Source organism: Thrips palmi, unplaced genomic scaffold, assembly GCF_012932325.1.
Source record: "Thrips palmi isolate BJ-2018 unplaced genomic scaffold, TpBJ-2018v1 HiC_scaffold_16, whole genome shotgun sequence".
Classification (NCBI taxonomy): Eukaryota; Metazoa; Arthropoda; class Insecta; order Thysanoptera; family Thripidae; genus Thrips; species Thrips palmi.
Window position 1 is genome coordinate 16,396,655 of NW_023144625.1, and position 16,620 is coordinate 16,413,274.

Genomic DNA, 16,620 nt, shown 5'->3' on the forward strand with positions numbered 1-16,620 from the left:
AACCAACTGCGCATGCGCAGTGGTTGGCAGCACTGACGGTGGACGGTGGGAAAGCTTTCAAATTTTTGTTGCTGTTTGTGTACAGTGAAAAGACTTTTCCTTTGATTGCGATGTGTCTTGAATTGTATGGAGGACTCTAAGATTTGCGGTGATGTTCGTATTTCAGATTCACTCCGGTTATTTCACTCGTAAGTATGATTTGAGCTCCTCATGACCAGGTGAAATGTGATTTCTTGGGTGTTTTAACCTTATTGCTTTGTTATGGGTTTATTATTGTGACAGCTTCCTCTTTGTAGAATTATAAGACAAACAAAGATTGAATCTTCTTTTTCTTTCAGATTCAGAATTCCAATGAGGCATTCCTGACACATCATGGCTGAACTACTTGAAAAATTTTCATCCTTTCACTGTGATGTTGATGGTTTGTCGCCAAATGAAGTAAAATGGTTGTCGGAAGTCACAGAATTATCAGCATTCCTGGAATGGTTTATGAAATACACCGATAATTCTAACTGTCTTGATAAGATACAGTTTCGAAAGTAATTGCATTGGCATATTGTGATTAATTTTTTAAAATTTGGATGCGCGAAGCCTTATCTATTATTTTTGCAACCTTCGTAGGTACAATGAGTTGTGTCAAGATGGTGACCAATTATACGGACAAGCATTAGATGAAGCCCTTGGGGAGTTCGGGATCGATGTGAATAAATGTATGTCGTCAAATCTGTCCCAACTTGATTTAGAGCTACTTGATAAGGAATTGGATGAGCTGAGAACTCAAAATGATGTTGGACATGAAATAGAAACACTCCTAAGGTAAGAAATGTTTGTGTCCACTTCTACCAATCTCATTATATTTCAGTTACTTATCCCATGGCTTTTCCATGTCTCAGTGAAGAAATTCAGAAGTTGAGCTTAAAGGAGCATGCTAATGAAGCGAAATTGAAAGCGGCTCAAGCATTTTGTCAGAAAGAAGGACAGAATCTAATGAAGATTAACGTCCCCTTAAAGGCAACGATGACAAATCTGTTTTCTAACTTTTCTAAGTTAGTTTTATCTTTAAAAGATTCTAACGTCCCGGTAAGTTTTAAGCTTTTCTTTCTACAAAATGATACTTTTATGGTATTTCTCTACTGAAATATTGATATTTTTGTTACTTGGAATACAGGATGTTCAAAATTGCTTGATGTCAAATATGCCTTTGGAAAACATAATAAATAAGTGTGATAAATTCAACGAATATGCTAATTTATATATCAAGCGAAACTTTGAACAAGTGAGTTTAATATGGAGAATTTTCAATAGGAGTGGTTTATGCAGAGTGTTTTTTCAGAATTCTTCTTTTTAAATTTTGTGTATGGTTTTCAGTGCGCTAGGAGTGAAAAGACAATAAATGAACTGATGTCCTTCCTGGAAGAGGATTCTTCCATGAGATCTGCTATGTCATCAAGTGATATGACAAGTGGATTACCCCACAAGTAAGGATGCTATTTTTTTTTTATTACAAGTTTATTTTCTCGTTTTAGTTGTTGTAAATTGTTCTTATTTTTTCCTTTTAGAATGTGGAAAGTTGAAATTGGTAGAATATCAATGCAAGGTACACTAGTTGGATATTCAACAGCAATGAACACCCTCTCTAAATTAAAAGAGAGTGGTCTTTTGGAGAAATATAATGTCCTGCAAATGAAGTGAGTACTCTTCTATACCAATTGAACTGAAGCATACTTTTGTTTACCTTGATTTGTTGATTGCATGTATGTGTTACAGGGTGGATTTGACTAAACTTCAAGAGGAAATTTCAAGACTGACTGATGATATTGAATTATTAGTGAGGCACGAAGTGCATAACATGGCAGAGCACATTGTTCTCCAACATATTTATTCTGTGGTCGAAAACATTACCAGAGCTCGCATTGAGCGTAGACAAATAAGTCTCAGGAAGCTGTGCATAGCAGCCAATGTGACACACAAAATCTTGTATCTCACGGACTTAATCTGGATGTTAATGCTTCAGGAAAGTCACAAGTTCAAATTTGGAACTGATCTACTGAAAGAAATCACAGAATATTTCACTGATGAATTAAATAAGCATAATACAGTTATGGTAAGACTATTACTGAAGATTCTGAAAGTAACGTGTTACAAAAGTGTGGTTGTGTACATTATTTTCTTTTTATAGAATAATCTTAACATTATATCAAATGAGTACGCCTCATATTCAGAGGCATTGAGGCCTGGCCAAGCTGCATTGGTGAGCACTGTTCAAAAATTGTTGGAGATTTCTGTTGACAACTTTGACTCAGGCAATGGCACTTCATCTGAGCATCATCTCAAAGAACTTGAGCAGATTCAGCTCTCTACTATATTGGAACCATTTAATCATACAGGCCGGTAAGCTGCAATAAAGAGATACTAACCAAAATTTTTCCTGCAAATTCTGCATTTTAAAATATTTGTTATCTCTTATCCAGAGAAAACTCTGTGTATGAACTCCTGTCTTATTTATCTGACGGTCCAACAAAGAAACCAAACCTTGTCAGTAAAGATTTGTATCTCGCAATGGAAGAGGTGGAGTGTCAATTGAACAATTATAACAGGGAGATACAAAAGCTTGATACAACTTTCTCAAGCAAGCAGGTATGTGATTTTGAACTAGGAGTTAAAGTATAATTTTTTTGGAGGTGCAGTAAAAATATGTTTTTGTTTCAGTTGGCTTTCAAAAAGTACCCTGTTCTGAAAAACAGACGTCTTTTATGGGCATGGTTTTTAGTTGCCCCTCATGAACTTGAAAAGGCTGTTATGCAGGTTGAAGAATCAGCAAAGAGAAAGAAATAGAGTTCATCAAAACTTATGTAAATTATTATTCTGCTTCTTATTTTTTTCTAATAATAAAACTAATAATTAAAAAATATATAAGAATGTAAATTGCATCTCTAATTATTATGTACCCTTATCCCAAAAAATTTAGTTAACTGGACAAGAATGTGAACCTAGTTACTGCTGCTATGGAAGCAACAATGGCTTGACAATCAACAAAATAATCATCTCTCAAAATTTGAAAACCTAATTTCAGACTCCACCTTTCTCTAAATTCACCAGCATTTTTGACCTCATTTGAAATGGATGACATTCGAGCACTTGCAAATAAACTGGGGGAAGCAGTCAAGTAAGCACTCTCTACTTACCTGCAATGAATGAGATTTAAACCCAGTGGTTGAACTAAATGTTCCTATGACAGAAATGACCCGTTGTCTTGCTGCTGTGTGCCGTACCAGCAGAACCTGGTACGTTGGTCTCTCATTTCGTTTGCTCTTGGAGAGAAATTAATCAATTTTTTTTAATGGGGGCAGCCGCCGCCAGCGCGTCTGGACTCGGCGCCGTCGAGCAAGAGGCTGCCGCTGTACCCCACCGGCCAGAGGATCATGGGGCAGCTGCACGTGAACCTGGTGAGCACGCGAAACGCGGCATGGCGGTACTCTGGGTGCGTCTCTGTCTCGCGTATAGGGAAGCTCCAAAGACGGGTCTGTCTCTCAGGAGCTGTACCCCGGGCCGTGCCGCCCCGTCCCCCAGATCAAGGCCGAGCTCCGCGGCGGCAAGCACTACCCCGTCTGCAGCTGCATCAAGCGCAACGGCCTGCAGGTTGGGTCCTAGGTGGAGGCCGACGATTCACTCGACGAGCCCTGTCATGTCTCTGTCCGTCTGGGCGCAGGACTCGTGCCTGTCCTGGCGGTGCATGGTGCCCATGAGCAAGAAGGGCTGCAGGGCGCTGCCCTTCCCGACGTGCGGCCTGGGCAAGCGGCAGCTCGCCAAGTACGAGGCGCTGCCCGACCGCACCCCGGAGTACTGTGGCTACGACAAACCGCCCCTGTGCTGCCCGCCCTGCGTGCCCTCCTCGCCGGCTTCGCCCTCGCCCCTCAAGGCCCTCACCTACAACTAGCAGCCCAAGGCAGTGCCCAGGACACCTGTTGCCCCCCCCCCCTCTGCCGCCTCACTGGTTACCATGGAAACATCGCTGCGCGTGTAGGGCCCAACTCACTACACCAACAAAACTTTTCGGCCAAGCCTAAGTCTAAATTCACGACCCGGACCTAACACCGCAGCAAGAATGGCCGACAACCGCGCTGCGTTGGTGCAGAAGCTGCGAGACCTGGCCAACGTGCTGGACGCCAGGTACAGTGAATGGCGTGCGTGCCCCCTCCCCCATTGGCGAGTGGTTGCTGACCCAACGCGCCTTGACCCGCAGCCCCATGAGCAACGTGTGCATCCCGGACTGCACCGTCAACGCGCCGCCCCTGGCCGCCATCGCCAACGCCTGCACCTGCCCGGTAAGCCGACCACCGCGAGGCCGTGGCGGGGCCTTCCCTCGGCAGCAGCGCGTAGCCGCGTAGCACTGAGACGTGAGCGTTGCTTGGCGGTCTGGTTGCCCTTCCAGTGAGGTCTCGGCCTCGGCCACCACGACGCCGCATGATGAGGCGCCCGGCCCGGCCATCGGGACCGCCAGGAAGCCGATGAGGAAGTCAGGCGGCCGGGGTCGGCGGCGTCAGCGCGCGAAGCGCAAGCGTCCCGACGGCGTCCCTGGCGGCGCCGCGGTGCGGAGGCAGCGGACGTCCGTGGACTCGGAATGCAGCGGCACGACGTGGACGACGTGGACGGCGCCCTACCTGCAGCACACCGTCGCCAGCGTGTCCAAGACGCGCGTGGGCGTGTCGCCCGCCGGCCCCGCGGCGCGCGACCTCGCCGCCGCCTCGCTGCTGCTGCGCTACAAGCTGTCCGTGGCCTACCGCGCCGCCAGGGCCGTGCGCCCAGTGCAGCGACCGCCCATCGTCCGCTTGCCCACGTCGCTGCGCTGGGGGCCGCTGGTGCCCGCCCCCCGACGCACGGCTAGCATCATCAGCGCGTACAACGCGCGCGCTCCAACCCCGCACCCGCTCTGGATCCGACCCCTGACGCCCGCCAAGGTCATCACCTCCCCCGCCCTCCCCCGCGACGCAGTGCTGGGGCGCAAGCAGCAGGGTGGACGCAGCGACGGTGCGGACGCCAAGGTCCCTGACGACCAGGCCACGGAGGTGTCGATGGACCGCTGCGTCGACCTGGAGAGCATCATAACGTCGCCGCAGAATCTGTCGGCTGCAGCGTCGCGCGAAGACGTCTCTGCAAACGACGCAAGTCACCCACAGCCCGCCGCAAGCCAGCAAGGCCAGGAACCCGCGGTGGCAGCGACCACGCCGGCGACGCCTGCAGGCGCTCCAGGCGAGCGCGACCGGCCGATGACGCCGCCGGTGTCGGCCGTGCCGGAGGACCACGCCCGACTGCGGACCTCGTGGGTGGCGCTCTACAAGAAGGCCATCCTGGCCGAGGCTACGCGGCGCGCGGCGGGGGCGCGCATGGCCGCGGTGGCGAAACAGGCCGGCGAGGCCGCGAAGGGAGTTCAGGCCATCCCCGCCGTCCAGCCCAACAAGAGCATCATCGTGAGGGGCGTCACCGCATCCACGTCCAAGAGCGGGCCCAGGATCTTCCTCACCGCATCCAGCCGCCGTGGCTCTGTGGGCTCCGTGTCCAGGCCGACCCTGACCACCTCCAAGAAGAGGCCGTCCGCGAGCAAGACGAGCTCCGCCGTGGCGACGCCGCGCCCGCCCTGGAACAGTTACAGCAGGCCAGGCTCCAGCCCCTCGCCCACCTTCTCCAACCCCCCCGTGCCCAAGCAGATCCGCCCCAGCCGCTCCGGGTCCAACACCGCGGCCGCCGGCGCGGCGTCTCCAAGGACCCCACGGCGGCGCAAGGGCGTGGACAGTGCGGAGGAGGCGGCGCGGCAGTGCGTCGTGCTCACCACGCAGCCCGTCGTGCCGTGCCTCTGCACGTACGGCCAGCGCGTCACCAAGGGCAAGAAGAAGAGGAAGAAGCCCTCTGCTGACGCTACGCCCGCCTCGGCGCCACCCACACCGACGGCAACCAGCGCGGCGGACCGACGACGACGCCTTCCCCGGCGGAGCGCCCCGCCAGCATCGCCAGCATCGCAGGGCGAGGAGACCGCCTCCGCACCGGCCTCGGTCCCCGCCACACCGCGCCGCCAGCAGAGGCCGGCGACGACGCCGAGGCCGAGGCCGCGGCGACGCCCGCCGTGGCGCAGCATACTGCCCGACGACGACGCCGTCCCAGAGACCCCCGCGTTCGGCGACCAGCCCAGTGTGGGCCGCCGACGGGGCGCGCCGGCGCGGGAAGTGGTGACCGCGTCCGGGGCGGCCTTCCTGGAAGCGCGCGTGCGGCAGCAAGCGCAGCAGCAAGCGCGCCAGCAGCAGTCTCGCACCAGGCCCCTCATGCACTCGTGGTTCACCATCACCTCGCAGATGTCGGCCGCCTCGTCCGCCGCCAGCCCCGTGGGCCCCGCCGGCCCCTTCCACGCGCTCAGCTCTCAGAGCCTCAGGATGCTCGACACGTTCATAGACACACTGTGACCGGTCCAGGTCCGCAGCTTCTACCTCGGTTTCGAAAATTGAACGGAGCTAGTCACCGCGCCGTTTCTCTCTGTTCGCCTCTTTGTCTCACGGTGGCCTTTTCTTCTGCCGCAGGAGTGGCCGGCGCGCACGCCCGTGTCCGCGCAGGCCGAGGTGCGCATGGGCAAGGTGGTGCGGCGCTGCGAGTGCCCGCGGCGCAACGGACTGCAGGACGCGTGCCCGCTGAGCGCCTGCAAGGGCCGCAAGGACTGCCTCGTCCAGCCCTTCCCCGAGTGCTTCCCCGCGCAGTACCTCCGCAGCCTGCGAAGCCTGCGCAGCACGGTGCGTTCCGGCTAGCACCGCCCACCATCATCCGACAAAACCCAAAACGAACAAAAAAAAAATTGCAAAAATGGAACATGTAAAACCAGACCAATAAAAATGGGAAAATAAATACACACTGTATTCAGAATTTGAGATGTTTATTTGGTTTCCACATTACACACACAGTCTACCTTAACCTATGCTTGTCTTTCATCAGTAGCACACAGAATATCCACAAGAAAGATAACTAGACGAACAGTTTCCCACTAGCTGCCTTTAGCAAGGCTACCTTCAAATAAATACAATAATGCGTTGGCCAACTGGAACATACAGTTAATATCACAGCTTATAAAATAATCGTCACATAAAAATACTTCTAAATCATGTGGCCACACAACATGCAAATGACTAGATTTTGAACAGAATTCTAAAGCCTTTATTTTCTCGAGGTAAATGCAGCCTCTTGTGCCGGCCCCTTAAAATGGCATACGACCCATTGAGGGCCCGAGAAAACCACTTCTCAGTACGGACGGCCCGTCACGTGCTGTTGAATCATCGACATGGCGGGGCGGGCCCGAAAGGCAGACGATCATTTGTGCTCCAGCCATTAATCGCAATCGCAATCGCCTGGGAGGTAGGCCGCCAGGCGACACTCCAGCGCTCGACGGGACAGTATCGCTCCTATCGCGGGCGCTAGCAGGCGCCTAGTCGTCGTGGTCGGGAGTGTTGGAGACGGCCATGCCCAGCTTGACGAAGGTCAGGCTGACGTCCATCTGCACGGCGGGCGGGCACACGGCGCGCAGGCGACGCTTGAGGCGGTCCACCCCCGCGATGGCCTCCTTGGGGTCGCCCGGCCACGCGGAGCCCTGCACGCGCACGGTGAGCCGCCGCAGCCGGGACAGCCGCGGCGGTGCCCGCTCTAGCGCGTCCACGAGGCTGGGCGAGAAGGCCACGACCAAGGTGAGGGTCTCGACGTTGGGGCAGGCAGCGGCGATGGCGTCCACCGCGGCGCCGCTGGCCTTGGCGCAGCCCTCCAGGTCCAGCGCCACCGCGGTCAGCTCCTCCAGGGCGTCCTCGGCCTGCCCGGCAGAGGCACTGTTAGACGCGCAGCCAAAGATACGGCCTCCGCGAAAGAACGCGCCCACACGTACCTGCAGAGCACCGAGCGCGTCGTCGTCCAGCTGCAGGCAGCCGCCCACTTCGAGGCTCTCGAGGTGACGGAGCGCGGGGCCCCTGAGCGCTGCCGCCCAGCCCTCCGACGACACGCCGGGGGCGTCGTGGACGGCGAGGCGGCGCAGGCGGCGCACTCTGGTGACGAGGCCCAGCAGCGCGTCGTCGCCCAGCGCGTCCGCGTCGCACAACCGCAGGTCCTGCAGGGCTGCCATGGCCGCGACGGCGCGGTAGGCGGACGCGTCGAGGCCGGCGCCGTACAGGCACAGCCTGCGCACCTCTGGCGGGTAGGGCAGCTCCAACGCGCAGGCCGGGTCCCAGTAGTGCGGGTAGAAGGCGGTGACGAACAGCTGCGGCCGCCAGATGGTGACGACGGACTCCTCGAAGAACGCGCCCAGGTCGTCCAACGCCGCGAGGACGCTGCTGGCGTGGTGGTTGCGCTCCGTGAACACGAAGCGCGTCCGAAACCGCGGCCGCGGAGCGTCCACCATGAGCCGCACGAAGGCGGCACTCTGTCGCACGTTGGAGAAGTTGACGCTGGTCGCGCAGGTGCACAAGTCCAGGATGGCGTCCAGGGCGGCGCGCTGCGAGGCCTCGGGGTGGCGGCCCTCGTCCGATACGTCGTCCTCGTGCAGCCACACGGTGTGCACGGCGTCCAGGGGCAGCGTGCGGGCCAGGGCCAACAGCGTGCGGCGCATGGCCACGCCGTCCAGCCCCGTCGGGGTGGTCGCCACCAGGTGCAGGGTGTGCACCGCGGGCTGCAGGCGGCTCAGGGCGGCCAGGCTCGTGTCTGCGCCGCCCAGGTCGCCCAGGTCGCCCAGACGCACCACGAGGTGGCCGCGCGGCGCCAGCACCAGGCGGTTGGCCACGGCCAGCCAGTCCGGGTGCGCGCCACTGGCCGACACCACCTCCAGCGGCTCCAGCATGCCGAGCACGTGCGCCAGGGCCTCGGGGGGCAGCGACAGGATGGGCGGCAGCGGCGTGGCCTCGTTGGAGTCCCCGCGGCCGAGCGCCTGGTCTGCAACACCCCCCACAGTCAGCCTCGCTACTGGACCAGCGCGAGGCCCGTCGACGTCGTACTCACTCGCTCTCACCAAACCGCTGCCCAGCCGCGGCGCCCGGGGCGGAGACTCCGAGTGCCCCACCCCCGCCATGGTGGCTGGAGTCCGCCTGGAACACAGCACACAGCCCCATCAGAACCACGTCCGAGAAAGTCCTGCCGAACTCCCTTGCCGCTTCCCTTCTCACCGCACTCACCATGCCCGGGCATTCCCTGGGGAGATGACTATGCCCGCCGACTTGCGACTGAGTTCGCCCCCGCGGCCCGGAGCCTGTCCCGGAGCCTGTCCCGGAGCCTGGGCCGCGGCCTGGGCCTGGGCCCGCGCGCGCTGCGCCAGCCTGTCGCGATGCATCCCGGCCGAGCGGCGCCCCTCGAATGCAATGTCGAGAGCGGGCCGCGGCGGCCGGGCCGGCCGGGCTGGCCTGGCCCGAATGTTGGTCAGTGCGGAAATACCGGAAGTAAAGCATGCCGAGTTCCTCAACCCGACAGACATAATGTCGTCGCGCTGTCGTTTTCGTTTTCTAGTGGCACGCGCATCCGACCACGCATCTCGTTGCGTTGTTTTTTGAACGCTTATCTGTGCGCCGTTTCGTGGCGCTGGTCAGGGGAGGGGGAGCGGGGCGGGGCGGGGCTGCTTGAGACAAACGGCCGTTCGGCGGGACGCGGCGGGACGCTGCGCGGCGCCGCGGGGCCGGCGGCAGTGCGCGACAGTGGCGTGGCGTGATGCTGGGCTGCACTGCGCCGCGCCCCGCCGCCCGCCGGCTTATCACAAACACCGTGTTCACGCTAATAGCGTGTTGTCTTCGTCTCGGTGCTCCTTTGTATGTGATACTTACTTGTGGCCGGCCGGCCTGCGGCAAGGCGGGCAAGGCAGGCTCGGGGCGCCGCGGAGAGCGACCGGCCGCCGCCGCCGGAATGGGAGTAGGTCACTGCCTGGGGCTGGGCCCGGCTGGGGCCGCCCAGAGAGCCTGGGGCCGGCCGGGGCTTGGGGCGGCAACTTTTATCAGCGACGTGCAAGTTTGACGCGTTTGACGCGTTCAACGGCTCGCCGTCTTCGAGCACGGCCACCATGGCGAGCAGGCCGGCACACTGGCGGCCCGCGTGCTGCCGCAGCGCCCTTGCAGAAATGCGCCGCGGCGCTGCGCCGGGCCGGGCAGGTGAGGGTGCGGGCGGCGAGGGGGCACGAAAATACAACGGCGGCCAGTAAAAATAGACTCCCCCCCCTCCCCCCCTTTCCTCGCGCTAGGGCGAGGCGACGGCTCGCGCGCTCAGGCTCCCCGCGAAGTCTCTCAAGCACGGGGTAACCACGACGCGGGGTGGCCCGGCACCGCGCCCATAATTAGACGCAAGTGCACGTGAATCAAGGGAGTTTCTTGCGAAATACAACAGTCTTTCTCGACGTGGAGGCAACATCAATGTGTACCTCACGCGAGAGACTTTTGAAATTCTTGCCCAGAAAATGAGCCAAGGCGGCTCACGGGCGCGAAGGCTCGCCGGGCCCGGCTAAGGGCCCGGCTTGAATGTCGCGCCGCGGCGGAGCCATGGCGGAGCACTGCATTCTATTTTCCGGGCGATAGCACCGCGATAGAGGCCGGCAGGCCCGGCGGGCGAGGCGGTCAGACACGGTGATCGAGACCATCAAGACTAACGAGGGCAACACACCCACTGTATCGCTGCGCGGTGCGCGGTGTGGCAAGCCGGCTAGTCGCCGGTCGCAATAAAGGATGCGTTGTCCTCGGGGCGACGGGGCGTCGTAGCGTCGGGGTGCCCCTCCCCTGCCATGGCCCCTGCCGTGGCTCCTACCCGCATGGCACCTGCAAGCTGATTCCTAAACGGCGCCTCGTCGCACTGTCTCTCTCAGGCCCCTCCGGATAGGCCTTTGAGTGCGAGAGAGACAGAGCGACGAGGCACTGCTTCGGAATCGGCCTGGAAGGCGCAGCCGTCGGCGGCGCGCGCGAAAAATTGTCGCTTTTATTGGCGGGACGTAGGGGCAGGTGGGCCGCAGGGCGCTACTCGTCGCGCTACTCGCCGCGCAGTGCCGTCGCCATGAGGACGTCCCGGACGCCTGCGCTGGCCGCCCTGGCCGCCTTGCTGTGCGTGGCGGCCGCCGTCCTCGGCGTCGTGGCCTCGGACACGGTGGGTGAGCCTACCTGCCATCGCGGTGACCTCGCCGAGCGAGAAACCACAGCCGAAGTGCCGATTGTTCCAGAGGCTGCACGAGCTGATGACCACCGAGGAGCTGGTGCAGGTGTTTGGCCAGAGCCTCGCCGAGGACCTCCCGGACTACGAGGTGGTGTTCCTGCCCACGCCGCACCCCATGCCCGTCGAGCTGGAGGCCCTGGTGGCGGAGGGCGACGACGGCGAGGCGTTGACTGACGGTATCGCTTTCCCCTACGAGTTCCACGCCTTCGGCAGGTAAGGGATTGAGTCAAACAGAAGCAACTTCCTGTTGGTGCACGGATTGAGCATTCCTTGATCGCAGCCCTGTGGGACTTAAGCTGAGGAGGAACCACCAGCTGATCGCGCCGAGCTTCAAAGTCGTCCTCCGCGGCGGGGAGTCGAACCCGGACCCCGAGGCGGTGCTGGCGGACGCAGCTCGGCTGGAGCGCGGCGTGCCGCGGTGCCACTTCCTGCACAGGGATGGCGACGACGCGGGGATGGTCGCCGCCGTCAGCCTGTGCCACCCCAGAAGCGTGGTGAGTTGCTCTCGGGCCCGGGTTCGAGTCCCAGCAGCAGCCGCCGAGAAAACTTGCTTCCTTTCCTGCTTCCACTCGTTGCCCTCCAGCACGGCCTCATCCTGCGCGGCAACGAGTCTCTGGAGATCTGGCCGCTTCCTCAGCGGCTGCAGGACCTGCAGGGACACGCCGACGGACACGCGCCGCACGTCGTGAAGCGCGTGCCGCTGGACCGACACAGAGTCCTCTTCAGCGCGGACGACGCCGGTAAGAAGGAAGAATTCTCGCAAGTATTTTGCCGTGGGAGGTCAGTGACACGAGGAAATAATCTTCTCTCACGGCTGCGCTTAATCGACCCGGGTGCCGCCCCTATTTCTCACCTCTTCGACGCGCACACCTACACGACGGCCGCGAGTTGGTGTGGGTGATGCGGGCCCGAGGAGCGAGGTGCTCGAGGTGCTACACTGTAATGCGGGTGGCGCCCGCTATTAATATGCTGACCTGCTCTGACCTTTCGGAGGCACCTTGCGGGTAACATCGAGGCCTCGCTCGGGTCTATATATTTTGTTTCATACACAATTTCAATTACTATCTTTGGAATGAGCCCGCACACTACCCCGTATAAGGAAACCAAACGAGTATTAACCGAGAAATTTGAAAGGGAAAAGAAAAAATTTGAACTCTACACCCCCTCCCCAGTCTTAATGGGGAGGCCTCCTGCTTTACTTCGGTGTTCGGGATGGGAACCGGTGCTATCAGGTACCTGGGGTTAATCCCGTCAGCGACTCTAAGCGTTCGCCGGGGGACCCAGTAGGACCCCAAAGCTCAGGCAGCTGGGTGAGAGCACCCAGTACGAAGCTCTTAGAGGGGCGGGACGTAGAGTGAGACGACAGAGAGACAGAGAGAGACTCAGACAGAGAAGAGGTTTGGTGGGAGCTTCTTGTTTTCGTAGGGTTGGTTGTGTACCCCATGGTACCCCCACTGTCCGGCGCTCCCGTACCGAACATACAGCGTTTTAGGCCAGCTTCAAAGGACTTATCATCGCCTCCCCGACGAATCAAGGAGGCACCACCCGCAACCACACACCGGATGGTCTGGATTGATGGATCAAATACTCCATCGCTCCAGTGCCGAGGCCAACCCGCCGAAGCGGATTGCTTTTTAGACACCCACAGCGGAGTGGCCAGGTGAATGTGACTCTGACCACTACGCTATCACGCTTGTACGTCTGGCAGTGTGTTGGACGACGGGTTTGAGTTGCACTGGGAGGAAGGCGGTCGAAAAATGTAATGGAATGATGGGATTCGATCCCCGGACCCCGCCACCGGGATCACACGACTTTACGCTCTCGGCCACCACGGCCCTTGATGAGGGGATCGGCGTGAGGTGGGTTCTTGACGCAACAGGACTTGACCGACCCGGTCAAAATTTCGCAAGAAGTTGGGGGAGTCGAACCGCCGACCCTAGCATTCAGAACCGACGCCTCTACTCCCTGGACCACCACGTCCCATGCTCGGAGCGGGCTCACGTTTACGGGTTTGAACCGCACTGGGTGAGGCAGTAAAATTAAATGGAAATATTTGTTTGGAGTCGAACCTCCGGCATGTGGGCCTGTTGCACACGGCTCCGCTCTCATGGCCTCGAACCACCACCCTTAGGATAGCAAGTCGAAAAAACTTTCGTGACGCTGGTATTCGAACGCCGGCCTGCGGTAACTCGATCCCACGTCTCTAACCTCTCGGCTATCACAGCAGTTGTGAATCGCGATGGATCATCTGCTTTCATTAACGTTCGTTGAATGAGATTTTTTTCATTTTTCTAATTTGTTGGTTGCAGTTACCCATCAGGATGTAGAGGCCGTCCTGTCCGCCCGCAAGCAAGACGTAAGTTGGTTTTTGCCCCGCCTCACCTTCATCGAATCGGCTCCCCCTTTCTCGACGTTGCTTGCAGCCGCGGGGAGGCGCGCACGCCCGCCTGGTGCTGGAGACGGCCCTGTTCCTGGACGAGGCGGCGTACCGCCTGTTCGCGCCCTTCGTGTCCAACGACGAGGCGCAGCTGCGCGACATGATGCTGGCGTACCTCAACGGGGTGCAGGCGCTGTACCACCACCCCAGCCTGGGCCGCGCGCTGGACATCGTGCTGGTGCGGCTGGAGCTGTTTCGGACGCAGCCCTACGACCTGCAGCACCACGACGGCGACCGCGGCCCCCTGCTGGACTCGTTCTGCGAGTACAACGAGCGGCACAACCCCCGCGGCGACGACGACCCCGCCCACTGGGACATGGGGCTCTACGTGTCGGGGCAAGTAACTCCCGAAAAGAAAAGGGACTGAAAATTTAAATATCCACGCCGGTCTTGTCTGTCCGAGCCTGCCTGAGCTAACCCGAGTCCTCCTCTTGCAGATTGGACTTCTTCGCGTACGAGAACGGCCGCAAGAGCGGCGTGACCATGGGTACGATTCCAACTCTGATCCAGACTCAAATCCCGAAGCCGAGCAAACCGCGCTGGCAATGTCCACTGTTGCAGGGCTGGCCACGGTGGGCGGAGTATGCCTGGACCGGTACGCGTGCGTCATCGCGGAGCTGGGCACCGTCAACGTGTTCGGCAAGCCCTACCCGTCCGCCGGCTTCACGTCCGTGTACATCCTGGCGCACGAGATCGGCCACAAGTAGGTCCCGCACCACCCACCCTGCCTTCACCCTCCCCGACAGTGCAGTGACGACGTGTGTCGGCCGCAGCCTGGGCATGCACCACGACAGCACGAGCAACAGCTGCCCCAAGGACGGCTACATCATGTCGCCGTCACGCGGCACGCAGGGCGAGGCGGTGTGGTCCACGTGCTCCAGCGAGGTGCTGCAGCAGACGGAGGCCGACTGCCTGCTGGACCGGCCGCGGCCCGCCAAGGGCATGGACCACATGGCCATGTTCAAGGACGAGCCCGGGCAGGCGTGGAGCGCCAAGAAGCAGTGCGAGATGCTGCTGCGCGACCACGACGCCGAGCTGCGGTACCCGAGCAGGCTGGCGGTAAGGCTTTGTAGCAGATGATGCATTAAAGACCTAAAATGAAACAGAAACACGTAGCATGCTAGTACTCTCAGGATGTGAGGCGCCATAACATCCAACACGTACTGACGCTACCGAAGCAGACACGAAGCGATACGATCCTCTCGCTGCAGCTGGCCCGAGAGAACCCGAGCGCCCGGACGGTGAAAAAAAAAATCTTTTTAATTTATTGTACTTTTGTCCTGCATCCAACCTTGAGAAAAAATTCAAATGCAAATAGATCATGCGAGCCACGCTTTACGGAACAGAATGGTATCATCTGCTGCGACGTTCTGGACTTTCCTGAACTTTTTTTCCCGAACTGTCCTGGACTCGACTCGTCTTGCGGAACTCGTTTTGTTTCTGTTTTTTTTTTAGGTCAAGTGTAACAAAGCTTGAGCAATTACTCGCAAAATGTTGCGAGTCTCTGTGTCTAGCTTGGTCAGAGGCTTAGGTTTTTTTTTTCAGGAAATCTGCGACAACTTGCAGTGCCGGACGCCGCACCGGTCCGGCTTCTACTTCGCGGGGCCGGCCTTGACGGGGACGAGCTGCGGCACCGCCAAAGTAACGCCTCCCCCTTGTTTTCGCAGTGTACTTGAACTCGCGAGGTCTGCCCCGAGCAGTAACGAGGTCTGTTTGACAGTGGTGCCAGGGAGGGCAGTGCGTCGCCATGAAGCGTAAGAAGCCCGTCAAGGTGGTGAAGGGCGGCTGGAGTCCGTGGCGCTCCGAGCCCTGCCAGTCGGGCTGCATCGCCAAGGCCAGAGGCAAGGACGACGAAAGGAAAAGGAGGTGACGAGTATTCGAACCCGGACCGGATGCTCATTTGTTTGCTCTCTCTGTTTCCCTAACAGGGTTCCAGAAGCGGCGGCGCTCCTGCACCAACCCCAGGCCCGTCAACACGGACGAGGGCTGCGAGGGCCCCAGCGTCGACGTGGTGCTCTGCAAGGACGACAACGTGAGCACTGCTTTGCTGTCAGCTTGAGGCACTGTCCGTGTCGGCCGGGCTCTCTATCTTCAGCGTGCGCTTGCAGGTGTGCTCCAAGACGAGGCGGCAGAAGGTCGTGGAGTACGCCAGCGCCAAGTGCCGCCACTTCGCCACCCTGCTGCCGGACCTGGACGCCGCGGGCGCCGGCCTGCAGGCCCCCCACGAGCAGGGTAAGGGTTCGCGGCTCCTTGCCCGTGTCTAATCAGATGGCCAGCCTTGAACCTTGGCAACCTTGGCACTGGGACGCAGGTCGCCTCTGGATGGCGTGCGCCATCTTCTGCCGGCGCCGCGACACCGGGTCGTACTACACGCCGCGCCTGGACCTCAACGACATGGGCGTGGACGCCTACTTCCCGGACGGCACCTGGTGCCACGGCGACTCCTCGGGCTCCTACTACTGCCAGCAGCGGCACTGCCTCCCCGAGGTGACTGCGGGGAGTGGTTTTCGGCAACACGGCGTTCGGACCGGACCTTACTGACTGACTCCTTTCACTCCTCCAGGGCTTCCAGATCAGCAAGCTGACGCACTGGTTGTGGCAGACCGACGACGTGCCCGTGCCGCAGAACGCGCTGCCCCACCCCGACGCCTTCCCGCACCCCCCTCTGCTGCTGAGCTACCTGGGGCTGGGGGCGGACGGGCGCCCCTTGCTGGACCAGCTGCCCCCGGGGGCGGCGACCCCGCCTCCGGACGACGCGTGGTCCGACAGGGACTACGTCGAGCTGCCCGCGATGTGAAGTAAAGTTCGCAACTGATTTTATACTACAAAAAGGAATACATTTATCTACTGTTTACTGTTTTTTTTTCTACTTTTTTGTACTTTTTTTAACTGTATTTTTTATAACAATCTGGGACTTTGCTAATAAATCGGGGTGTACACCCGCATTTATCGCTTTTTTGTAGACCAGTGATTTTTATTTTGCATTCAATTTCCCC

General features: G+C 58.6%; 4 protein-coding genes across 4 annotated transcripts; 3 read left to right on the forward strand and 1 right to left on the reverse strand.

Moving 5' to 3' along the window:
* The first annotated feature begins 10 nt into the window (after positions 1-10).
* On the forward strand, positions 11-2,925 carry LOC117642151 (augmin complex subunit dgt3). The gene is made up of 11 exons (XM_034380038.1): positions 11-188; positions 339-539; positions 622-816; positions 894-1,080; positions 1,169-1,276; positions 1,369-1,478; positions 1,560-1,688; positions 1,768-2,104; positions 2,180-2,391; positions 2,472-2,637; positions 2,710-2,925. The coding sequence occupies exons 2-11, from the start codon at positions 373-375 to the stop codon at positions 2,833-2,835; spliced, it is 1,737 nt and encodes a 578-aa protein (XP_034235929.1). The 5' UTR covers positions 11-188; positions 339-372; the 3' UTR covers positions 2,836-2,925.
* A 49-nt stretch (positions 2,926-2,974) lies between these two features.
* Positions 2,975-4,325, forward strand: LOC117642152. Its single transcript, XM_034380040.1, has 6 exons — positions 2,975-3,166; positions 3,239-3,284; positions 3,351-3,446; positions 3,535-3,639; positions 3,710-4,170; positions 4,244-4,325. The coding sequence occupies exons 1-5, from the start codon at positions 3,120-3,122 to the stop codon at positions 3,935-3,937; spliced, it is 522 nt and encodes a 173-aa protein (XP_034235931.1). The 5' UTR covers positions 2,975-3,119; the 3' UTR covers positions 3,938-4,170; positions 4,244-4,325.
* A 2,571-nt stretch (positions 4,326-6,896) lies between these two features.
* LOC117643044 lies at positions 6,897-8,926 on the reverse strand (the record flags this gene model as incomplete). The annotated part of the gene is made up of 2 exons (XM_034381682.1): positions 6,897-7,834; positions 7,907-8,926. Coding segments are annotated over 2 exons (1,395 nt in total), but the record flags the coding sequence as incomplete, so codon positions are not given.
* A 2,105-nt stretch (positions 8,927-11,031) lies between these two features.
* LOC117643045 (A disintegrin and metalloproteinase with thrombospondin motifs adt-1-like) lies at positions 11,032-16,586 on the forward strand. The gene is made up of 15 exons (XM_034381683.1): positions 11,032-11,121; positions 11,195-11,400; positions 11,468-11,681; positions 11,771-11,927; positions 13,497-13,543; positions 13,611-13,960; positions 14,062-14,111; positions 14,186-14,327; positions 14,398-14,683; positions 15,170-15,265; positions 15,345-15,465; positions 15,553-15,656; positions 15,733-15,856; positions 15,936-16,111; positions 16,188-16,586. The coding sequence occupies exons 1-15, from the start codon at positions 11,032-11,034 to the stop codon at positions 16,419-16,421; spliced, it is 2,397 nt and encodes a 798-aa protein (XP_034237574.1). The 3' UTR covers positions 16,422-16,586.
* Positions 16,587-16,620: the final 34 nt, after the last annotated feature.